The 12,121-nt window shown below is 37.7% G+C and overlaps 1 protein-coding gene across 1 annotated transcript; it reads left to right on the top strand.

Annotated features, from left to right (window-relative positions):
• The first annotated feature begins 4,254 nt into the window (after positions 1 to 4,254).
• On the top strand, positions 4,255 to 5,205 carry LOC147358013 (olfactory receptor 52A1). Its single transcript, XM_086342021.1, has one exon. It carries the CDS (start codon positions 4,255 to 4,257, stop codon positions 5,203 to 5,205), a length of 951 nt encoding a protein of 316 aa, XP_086198147.1.
• The last annotated feature ends 6,916 nt before the right edge of the window (positions 5,206 to 12,121 follow it).

Raw genomic sequence — 12,121 nt, 5'->3', positions numbered from 1 at the left:
AGGCCAGGCTTCCCTGTCCATCACCAACTCCCGGAGTTTACTCAAACGCACATCCATTGAATCAGTGATGCCATCCAACCATCTCATCCTCTGTCGTCCCCTTCTTCTTTCACCTTCAATCTTTCCCAGCATCAGGGTCTTTTCAAATGAGTCAGACCTTCACATCAGGTGGCTAAAGTGTTGGGGTTTCAGCTTCAACATCAGTCCTTCCAGTGAATATTCAGGACTGATTTCCTTTAGAATGGAAGGGTGGGATCTCCTCACTGTCCAGGGGACTCTCAAGAGTCTTCTCCAACAACACAGTTCAAAAGCATTCATTTTTCAGTGTTCAGCTTTCTTTTTAGACCAACTCTCACATCCATACATGACTATGGAAAAACCACAGCTTTGACTAGATGGACCTTTGTTGGCAAAGTATTTTAATATGCTGCCTAGGTTGGTCACAGCTTTTCTTCCAAGGACCAAGTGTCTTTTAATTTCATGGCTTCAGTCACCATCTGCAGTAATTTCGGAGCCCTCAAAAATAAAGTCTGTCACTGTTTCCCCTTCTATTTGCTGGATACCATGATCTTAGTTTTTGGAATATTGAGTTTTAAACCAAATTTTTCACTCTCTTTTTCACTTTCAACATGAGGCTGTTTAATTCTTCTTCACTTTCTGCCATAAGGGTGGAATCATCTGCATATCTGAGGTTATTGATACTTATTCCAGCAATCTTGATTCCAGCTTGTGCTTCATCCATTCCAGCATTTCTCATGAGGTACCCTGCATATAAGTTAAAATAAACAGGGTGACCGTATACAGCTTTGATGTACTCCTTTCCCAATTGGGAACCAGTCTGTTGTTCCATGTCCAGTTCTAACTGTTGCTTCTTGACCTGCATACAGATTTATCAAGAGGCAAGTCAGGTGGTCTGGTATTCCCATCTCTTTCAGAATTTTCCAGTTTGGTGATCCACACAGTCAAAGGCTTGGCACAGTCAATAAAGCAGAAATAGATGTTTTTCTGGAACTCTCTTGCTTTTTTCGGTGATCCAGCAGATGTTGGCAATTTAATCTCTGGCTCCTCTGTCTTTTCTAAAACCAGTTTGAACATCTGGAAGTTCACGGTTCATGTACTGCTGAAGCCTGGCTTGGAGAATTTTGAGCATTACTTTACTAGTGTGTGAGATGAGTGAAATTGTGCGGTGGTTTTAACATTCTTTGGCATTGCCTTTCTTTGGGATTGGAATGAAAACTGACCTTTTCCAGTCCTGTGGCCACTGCTGAGTTTCCCAAATTTGCTGGCATATTGAGTACAGCACTTTCACAGCATCATCTTTCAGGATTTGAAATAGTTCAACTGGTATTCCATCACCTCCACTAGCTTTGTTCATGGTGATGCTTCCTAAGGCCCACTTGACTTCACATTCCAGGATGTCTGGCTCCAGGTGAGTGGTCAAACCATCATGATTATCTGGGTCATGAAGATCTTTTTTGTATAGTTATATTGTGTATTCTTGTCACCTCTTCTTAATATCTTCTGCTTCTGTTAGGTCCATACTATTTCTGTCCTTTATTGTGCCCATTTTTGCATGAATTGTTCCCTTGATATCTCTAAGTTTCTTGAAGAGATCTCTATTCTTTCCCATTCTATTGTTTTCCTCTATTTCTTTGCATTGTTCACTTAGGGAGGCTTTTTTTTTTAAATCTCTCCTTGCTAGTCTTTGGAACTCTGCATTCAAACAGGTATATCTTTCCTTTTCTCTTTTGCTTTTTGCTTCTCTTCTTTTCACAGCTACCAAGAGGATGGGTCATGGCGGAGAGTTCTGACAAGCTGTGATCTACTAAAGAAGGGAAGAGTAAACCACTACAGTATTCTTGCCTTGAGAACCCCATGAACAATAAGAAAAGGCAAAAAGATATGACACTGAAAGATTAACTCTGCTACTGGAGATCAATGGAGAAATAACTCCAGAAACAATGAAGAGATGGAGCCAAATCAAAAACAACACCCAATTGTGGATGTAACTGGTGATGAAGTAAAGTCTGATGCTGTTAGAGCAATATTGTGTAGGAACTTGGAATGTTATATTCATGAATAAAGGCAAATTAGAAATGGTCAAAGAGGAGATTTCAAGACTGAACATTGACATTTTAGGAATCAGCAAACTAAGATGGACTGGAATGGGTGAATTTAACTCAGATGACCATTATATCTACTACTGTGGGAAGGAATCCCTTAGAAGAAATGGAGTAGCCATCATAGTCAACAAAAGACCCAAAATGCAGTACTTGGATGCACCTCAAATATGACAGAATGATCTTTGTTCATTTTCAAGGCAAACCATTCAATATCACAGAATCCAAGTTTTGCCTAGACCAGTAATGCTGAACAAGCTGAAGTTGACCAATTCTATGAAGACTTATAAGACATTCTGGAACTAACACCCCAAAAAGATGTCCTTTTCATTATAGGGGACTGGAATGCAAAAGTAGGAAGTCAAGAAACACCTGGAGTAGCAGGCAAATTTGGCCTTGGGATACAGAATGAAACAGGCCAAAGGCTAATAGAGTTTTTCCAAAAGAACCCACTGGTCATGGCAAACACCCTCTTCCAACAACACAAGAGAAGACTCTACACATAGATATCACCAGATGGTCAATACTGAAATCAGATTGATTATATTCTTTGCAGCCAAAAATGGAGAAGTTTTATATAGTCAGCAAAAACAAGACCAGGAGCTGGCTGTGGCTCAAATCATAAACTCCTCTTTGCCAAATTCAGACTTAAATTGAAGAAAATAGGGAAAACCACTAGACCATTCAGGTATGATCTGAATCACATCCCTTACGATTATACAGTGGAAGTGACAAATCAATTAAAGAAATTAGATCTGATAGACAGAGTCCCTGAAGAACTACAGAGAGCAGTTCGTGACATTGTACAGGAGGCAGTGATCAAGACCATCCCCAAGGAAAAGAAATTCAAAAAGACAAAATGGTTGCCTGAGGAAGCCTTACAAGTAGCTGTGAAAAGAAGAGAAACAAAAGGCAAAAACCAGAGTGAAGCCTCTATTCCAGTCAATTACCCATGTTCCTATATCCATCAGTCATTAAGAATGAGTCCTCATACCTACATATTTTGCTACTGTTGCCAATATTGCTTTCTTGAGTTCTCTTGACTCTAAACATTTTGTAATGAGTATTACAGAATATATTTTATTTTAAGCAGAAAAATGAAGCATTTCAGCTATTAAATATAGGGAAAACAATTCAGTTTTACTAGAAACATAAAACAGTATCCAGAAACTTTGGTCCAGACTTACAAAATGTACACAGATTTGAATGATCTTTTCTAAAACTCTTCCTTCAAGTTCTTCTGAAAAGACATCTAGTTTTACACAGAGATAGATAATATATATCATCAATACATAGACAAATATATTTTGCTTTTAGGTGATGAGTGTTCCTATGTTTATTCTCTTTCTTAGAGAGCAACCTGCACTAATATATTGTCAGACTCTCAATGTCCAAACCAAATGGCTTTGACTGAGAGACAACTGAGAATAATAAGAATGCTGAAGCAGTAAATGAAATGTGGAATATGAAGAGAATCATAAACTTCTGATTAAAACATAATTTCCAACCAAAATAAACAACTTTTTTGTTTTCACAGCTTTGAAGTGAAATGACAGACACATCAGCAGTTGAGTAAGCAGTCCTTGTGTGTTTTTGTGCGTAGGTACTAAGCCACTTCAGTCGTGTCTGACTTATTGCAACCCTATGGACTGTAGCCCACCAGGCTCCTCTGTCTCTGGGATTTTCCAAGCAAGAATACTGGAGTGAGTTGCCCTGTCCTTCTCCAGGGTCCTGTCCCAAGCCAGGGATTGAACCTGTGTCTCTTATGTTTCCTGCATTGGCAGGTGGGTTCTTTACCACTAGTGCCATCTGGGAACTCAGGTATTTCGTTGGTTCTAATGCAGTTGCACTGTCATCCTGATACAATTTTTATGATGGTACAGGACTTATGCATGCCATTGTTAAAAACAGGATGTGTCATTGCAGATCAATCTTTCTTTTACCTTTTATATAATATGGATGATATGATGTGATATTTTATATGATATTATATGAGGTGGATGATATGATCTGAGAGATCTACCAAAAACATACACACTCAATATGATGACTTTGGATGAAAATAAGAAGTAGAAGAGGAAGTAGCATGGACTGAGATATGTCTTTTGTTTGCATCATGAGACCCAAGGACACTATGTCCATTTACAACACCACAGTCTTCATGCCTTCTGAGTTCACACTAATAGGGATCCCAGGCCTAGAGTCTGTGCAGTGCTGGATTGGGATTCCATTTTGTGCCATGTATCTCATGGCTATGATTGGAAACTCCTTGCTTCTCATCATCATCAAATCAGAACACAGTCTCCATCAGCCCATGTACATTTTCCTAGGCATGCTAGGAGTCACAGATATTGCTCTCAGCACAAGCATTGTGCCCAAGATGCTTGGAATCTTCTGGTTTCATGTAACAGAGATATATTTTGACTGTTGCCTGCTTCAAATGTGGCTCATCCACACATTTCAGGGCATAGAGTCAGGCATCTTGCTGGCCATGGCCCTGGACCGCTATGTGGCCATCTGTTATCCACTCAGACATGCTGCCATCTTCTCTCACCAGTTAGTCACTCAAATAGCAGCTATGGTAACACTCAGGGCTGCCGTTCTTGTAGCACCATGCCTAGTACTGATAAAGTTTCGATTACAATTTTACCATACAACAGTCATCTCTCATTCCTACTGTGAACATATGGCTGTTGTGAAACTGGCTGCAGAAAATATCAGGGTCAACAAAATCTATGGTTTGTTTGTGGCCTTCACTGTTGCTGGGCTTGACATTGTATTAATCACATTGTCCTACACACAGATATTCATCACAGTTTTTCGTTTGCCTCAGAAGGAGGCTAGGTTGAAAGCATTCAACACTTGTGTTGCTCACATCTGTGTCTTCCTCCAGTTCTACTCCCTTGGTTTCTTCTCCTTCTTTGCACATAGATTTGGTTCTCACATCCCTCCTTATATTCACATCCTCTTTTCTAGCACTTATCTGCTAGTCCCTCCATTTCTCAATCCACTTGTCTATGGTGCAAAGACCAAGCAGATCCGTGTCCATATGATAAAAATATTTTGTTCAAAAAATTTACTGTGAGAAAAACTTTTATGTTTACCTTTTTGTGAACAGGAACACTATTTCCCAACATGATAAAACAGCAGAGTCCTTGTTATTGGAAATGTTTTTTCCAATAACAACTTTTGCTCAAGTTTTATATTTAATTTTTTTTCAATTTGCAAGTATGTTAGCTATTGCCCATTAGCCCATGACAGCAGTCAATAGGATTGTGGATCATAGATGGGTAATTAGAATGATAAGCATAAAGGAGGAAAATACTGAATGTTTCTCCTTTACATTTCTCAATTTTTTTTAGTACTTGCTTGAGTGTACTCTTGTAAACATCTAGCCGTGGAAAGATTCACAAATTGTGCATCTCTCAATGAATTTAGATATGCCCAAGGCTTAATGTTCTGCAGTATCCAAGTACTCAATAAATCTAGTTCTTGATTTTGTTTCTTGGTCATCTGGGTCTTCTTTTAAAAAAAATGGAGGAAGTATATGTTAACAGTTCTTATCAAAAACAAAACAAACAGAAATTATATCTCTATGTTTGTATGAGAAAATAAAGTCTAAAAATTTCAGTATATGCAGGGTCATACATAAAGTTATAGGCACAAAACTCATAAGCAGTAAGCTCATTAGCAGTAAAATTATTCATTTTAATTAATTCATCAAATGCTATCAAATTCTTAAGCCATTATAAATACTATGCTACAGAATAGTAGCATAGAGGTAAATTTGATGCAGTGATCAATTTTCATGAGTTTGTAAACTTTGTATCCTTTTTATTTCTTAGTGAACAAGAGGGAAACAGAGACATGGTAATGAGAGAGAAGTGGTAATAGCATGCACAAATTAATCTCCAGATTTTGTAGGAAATTAAATATCTAGAGGACAAGAGTGTCAGTCTCACTTTTTTGAGAAATGTCCAATCTTCATGGTAATTTTTTGAATCTGACTCCCTTGGGTCCAGGTGTGGAAAATCACAACTGTCTGCTCTCTCAAGAGCAGGGAATAAGGAAGCTCCAGGACAAATCATGAATGCCATCACTCTCTCAAGCGCTGAGATTTGAGCAGGAAATGGGAAAATACTAGGCGGTAGAGATGGTAATCAGTAGCAGCAATAGAGACAAATACAATTTATAAACCATGTCAACTATTCATAACTTAGGAATACTTAGTGACTTTTTTCTTCAACTTTAGGTTTTAATACAACTCTGGGACAACAGGAAAAAGAAATCTAAGTATATTCTCCTCTCTGTGAAATAGATACTAAAATCAACCTTAAATTTATGGCCTAAAGTTTTTATCCTATCATAGCAAAGGAGGTTTTAGCAATCTGGGGGACTATTCCAGAACAGTTTTTAGTTAACAATAAGGGAAAGTGCACATTTGGGTATATAATTTGATAATATCAATTAAAATTTAAAATGAATAGAACCTTCAGTGCCAGGCAACATGGAAGACTATAAAATCAAATGTTGAAAATTGTTACAACTAAATGGGTGAGATTTGGGGAAAAAATATTGTTTTTAAATTAATATTTCTGTAATCTGTGAAGTTTTTAAAATAAGGTACAAGAATAAAATGTTGCATACTAAATATGAGTATCATAATGGCTAAATACAAAATGAGGTGAGTTTTTCTGGTATAGTAAGGGGAAATTTAAGCAAAAAATGATTAGAAAAAATGGCATGTGATATTGTTTTCAACCCTAAATTGTAAAACTTTGAGAATTAAGAAATGATTCTTAGATGTCTTACAATATACTTCTTTAGCATTCATAATTTCCTTTATACCATCTGAAACAAGTAATTATAAACCTTTTGAATATACAATTCCCAAGAATAAAATTACCTACCAAAATATACACTCTTATAAACTATTTACTCATGACTTCACAACTGCTGGACTTTATCAGACTTTAAATCTTTAGCAGTCTGAGGGATGAAAAGATGAAATCTCATTGTTGATTAAACTTTTATTCTCCTATTAATAAGTTTGGGCATGTTTTGCTGTTTACTGAATGGGCAGTATAATGGGGGGCAATAAAAAGTGGGGGTTGTACCACACACCAATGTACACCTTATCTTTGACAAAGGAGGCAAGAATATACAATGGAGAAAAGACAATTTCTTTAACAAGTGGTGCTGGGAAAACTGGTCAACCACTTGTAAAAGAATAAAACAAGAACACTTTCTTACACCATACACAAAAATAAACTCAAAATGGATTAAAGATCTAAATGTAAGACCAAAAACTATAAAACTCCTAGAGGCAAACATAGGCAAAACACTCTCTGACATAAATCACAGCAGGATCCTCTATGACCCACCTCCTGAGTAATGGAAATAAAAGCAAAAATAAACAAATGGGACCTAATTAAACTTAAAAGCTTTTGCACAATTAAGGAAATTATAAGCAAATTGAAAAGACAGCCTTCAGAATGGGAGAAAATAATAGCAAATGAAGCAACAGACAAAGAATTAATCTCAAAAATATACAAGCAGCTCATGCAGCTAAATACCAGAAAAATAAATAATGAATCAAAAATTGGGCCAAAGAACTAAACAGATATTTCTCCAAAAAAGATATATGGATGGCTAACAAACACATGAAAAGATGCTCAACATCACTCATTATCAGAGAAATGCAAATCAAAGCCACCATGAGTTATCATCTCATACCAGTCAGAATGGCTGCCATCAAAAAATCTACACACAATAAATGCTGGAGAGGGTGTGGAAAAAAGAGAACCCTCTTACACTGTTGGTGGGAATGCAAACTAGTATAGCCACTATGGAGAACAGTGTGGAGATTCCTTAAAAAAACTGGAAATAGAACTGCCATCAGTTCAGTTCAGTTACTCAGTCATGTCCGACTCTTTGTGACCCCATGAATTGCAGGATGCCAGGCCTCCCTGTTCATCACCAGCTCCGAGTTCACTCAGACTCACGTCCATCGAGTCATTGATGCCACCCAGCTATCTCATCCTCTGTCGTGGCCCTTCTCCTCCTGCCCCCAATCCCTTCCAGCATCAGAGTCTTTTCCAAGGAGTCGACTCTTCACATGAGGTGGCCAAAGTACTGGAGTTTCAGCTTTAGCATCAGTCCTTCCAAAGAACACCCAGGACTGATCTTTAGAATGGCCATGCTACCTAGCAATCCCACTATTGGGCATACACACCAAGGATACCAGAATTGAAAGAGACCCATGTACTCCAGTGTTCATCACAGCACTGTTTACAATAGCTAGGATGTGGAAGCAACCTAGATGTCTATCAGCAGATGAATGGATAAGAAAGCTGTGGTACATATACACAATGGAATATTACTCAGCTATTAAAAAGAACACATTTGAATCAGTTCTAATGAGGTGGATGAAACTGGAACCTATGATACAGAGTGAAGTAAGTCAGAGAGAAAAACACCAATACAGTATATTAACGCATATATATGGAATTTAGAAAGACGGTAACAATGACCCTATATGCGAGACAGCAAAAGAGACACAGATATAAAGAACAGACTTTTGTACTCTGTGGGAGAAGGCGAGGGTGGGATGGTTTGAGAGAATAGCACTGAAACATGTATATGACCATATGTGAAATAGATCACCAGTCCAGGTTTGATGCATGAGACAGGGCACTCAGGACTGGGGCCCTGGGACGACCCTGAGGGATGGGATGGGGAAGGACGTGGGAGGGGTTTCAAGATGGGGGACACACCTACACTCATGGTTGATTTATGTCAATGTATGGCAAAAACCACGACAATATTGTAAAGAATTAGCCTCCAATTAAAATTAATTATTTTTTTTAAAAATGCCAAGATTGTGGCATCCAGTCCCATCAGTTCATGGCAAATAGAAGGGGAAAAAGTGGAAGCAGTGACAGATTTTCTTTTCTTTAGCTCTAAAATCACTGTGAATGGTGACTGCAGCCATGAAGTTAGAAGACCATTGCTTCTTGGCAGGAAAGCTATGACAAACCTAGACAGTGTATTAAAAACCAAAGACATCACTTTGCCAACAAAGTTCCATATAGTCAAGGCTATGGTTTTCCAGTAGTCATGTATGGATGTGAGAGCCTGACAACAAAGGCAGAGTGTCAAAGAATTGGTGCTTTTAAACTGTAGTGCTGGAGAAGACTTTTGAGAGTCCTCTGGAAAGCAAGAAGATCAAACCAGTCAATTTTAAAGGAAATCAACACTGAATAATCTTTGGAAGGACTGAAACTGAAACTGAAATTCCAATACTTGGGCCACCTTATGTGAACAGTTGACTGATTGGAAAAGACCTTGATGGTGGGAAAGATTGAAGGCAGAAGGAGAAGAGGGCAACAGAGGATGAGATGGTGGGATGGCTTCACCAATTCAATGGATATGAACTTGGGCAAACTCTGGGAGATGGTGAGGGACAGGGAGGCCTGGCGTGCTACAGTCCATGGGTTTGCAAAGAATCAGACACAACTTGGTCACTGAACAACAAAACAACTTTTATTTGAACAAGTACACATTGATACCTCTTCCTTATTAAAAATAATATTCTGTGGCCTATTCATGTTGATGTATGGTAAAAATCATCACAATATTGTAAAGTAATTATTCTCCAATTAAAATGAATAAATTAACTTAAAAAAAAAGAGTGGGGATTCTAGAGCAGTAGTCTTCAACCATATTCACTCTAATACTCCTTAAATTTTTAAAACCAATTATGTATCAATTATTATATTTTAATGTTGACATCTAACATTTTTCACCTTAACTCTAAATAGATTTAAAATATATTATTTTACAATATTTTATTGCAATGTGATTTCAATATATTTCTGCTAAGTCTTTGGATCTGCAATATATCTTTTCTGTGTAAAAATGATAAATGTGTACCAATTTTACAAAAATCAGTTCTCATTGTTTAAATCAGATTGACATTGTTAGAAAAAGTCCAAATTTATTCTTTAAGTCAAACATGTTACTACGCCCTCCACATTTATGTTTACTTTTAATTCATAGAAAGAAGCAAAGAAGAGAATAAGAATGAGGAGAAGAGGGAAAAGAGGGTGGGGTGTGAGGGAAAGAAGGAAAGAAGGCTAAAAGGAGGTTAGTTCAAGAGCAGAGCTCTGCTGAAAGTCTGATACTCTCTACCGGAACTTTCCTAACCCTGCCATCAGAGAAGAGAGACATATTCTTGAAATAGTCTCCTGGCACAGAGAGAACATGATGTCAAAATTATGCTTTTCATCTAAATCTGAAATAATTAAAATGCTTATTGGGGCAGAAATATTACAGAAACAAAAGAGACTAAATATGAAACAGTAGAGACTAGTGAAGACTGAGCAATGGAAGCGACTTTTCCCTGTACAAAAAAGGCAGAAGCTATGCAGTTCCAGCCAATTCTTTTTTTTTAAAACCATTTATCATTTATTTATTATTATTATTATTTTTACTTTACAATATTGTATTGGTTTTGCCATACATCAACGTGAATCCACCACACGTATACACGTGTTCCCCATCCTGAACCCCCCTCCCACCTCCCTCCCCTCAAGAATAAAAGTCTTATGTTAATGTATTTTCAAACAGAACTACATATTTAAAATTTTACACCATTAAGAACAATACTGATCTGATTATTTGAGTAAATGTCTCACATACATTGACATTTGTATTCTTCTTGTATAAATACTAAGCATGGAAATGCTAGGGCATTTGTTATGTGCAAGATTAACTTTTAAAACAAATTTCAAACTGCTCTCACTAATGGCCATACAATTTTATGCTCTCATCAGCTGTGTATGAGAGTTCTGGATGTTCCTCATTATCACCAATGATTGACAATATCAATCTTTAAATCTTGATCTATTGTAGTTGATGAGTAATTACATCTGATCATAATTTTAATTTGCATCCTCTAAAAGATAAAGATGCTGTGGTTCTTTTCATGTGCTTAAATGCCATATGTGTATTTTTGTGTGCCTATGTTAAGTAATTTAAAAATCTCTGTGATGTACTTTTAGAAATATTCCTAAATATTTCTTAATACTTCTGGGCTTCCCTGGTGGCCCAGTGATAAATAATCCACCTGCCAATGCAGGAGGACTGGTTTGATCCCTGGGTGGGGAAGATTCCCTGGAGAAGGAAATGGCAATCCACCCCAGGATTCTTGTTTGGAAAATACCATGGACAGAGGAGCCTGGTGAGCCATAGTCCATGGAGTCACAAAGATTTGGGCATGACTGAGCACAGCACAGCTATCTAGTAAGGATGCATTTCTGGGTTTATATGTATTTTATTAATTAGTTTTCTATCTCTAGCTTCTTCAATTGCGATAATAATTGTAACTTTACACTATGCTCTCTTCTGTATTACAATACCATCTCATGAGGGGCAAAAATTTGAAGAGTTATTAAATAAAGCCATTTTACCCTAATCTTTTTAATTGTTGTGAATGTTTGAACATATCCTGGATTTAAAGAAAAAAATGACTATCTATGTATTTTGCTTCCCTGGTAGATCATATGGTAAAGAATCTGCCTGTAATGCAGGAGATGCAGGTTCAATCCCTGGGTTGGGAAGATCCCCTGGAGAAGGAAATGGCAACCTACTCCGGTATTCTTGCCTGGAGAATTCCATGGACAGGGGAGCCTGATGGGCTACAGTCCATGGGGTCACAAAGAGTCGGACACGACTGAGTGACTAATACCTTCACACTCACGTATTTTGCAAATATTGCCTCCCAGTCTCTGGTTTTATTTTACTCTTTCTATAGCATGCTAGGGCTTCCTGGTAGCTCAGAGGGTAAAGCATCTGCCAGCAATGCAGGAGACCTGGGCTTGATCCCTGGCTCAGGAAGATCCCCTGGAGAAGGGCATGTCAACCCACTCCTGTATTCTTGCCTGGAAAATCCCATGGACGGAGAAGCGTGGTAGGCTACAATCCATAATGTTGCAAAG

The sequence above is a fragment of the Bos grunniens genome, chromosome 15, assembly GCF_055505025.1.
Source record: "Bos grunniens cultivar Pamir isolate PY7600 chromosome 15, Bosgru_T2T1.0, whole genome shotgun sequence".
NCBI classification, from domain to species: Eukaryota; Metazoa; Chordata; class Mammalia; order Artiodactyla; family Bovidae; genus Bos; species Bos grunniens.
The sequence above is the reverse complement of the archived record's forward strand: the minus strand, read 5'-3'. Positions and strand labels throughout refer to the sequence as shown.

Coding starts and splice junctions, on each gene's coding strand:
- LOC147358013 (XM_086342021.1), top strand. CDS start 4,255: ATGTCCATTTACAACACCACAGTCTTCATGCCTTCTGAGTTCACACTA.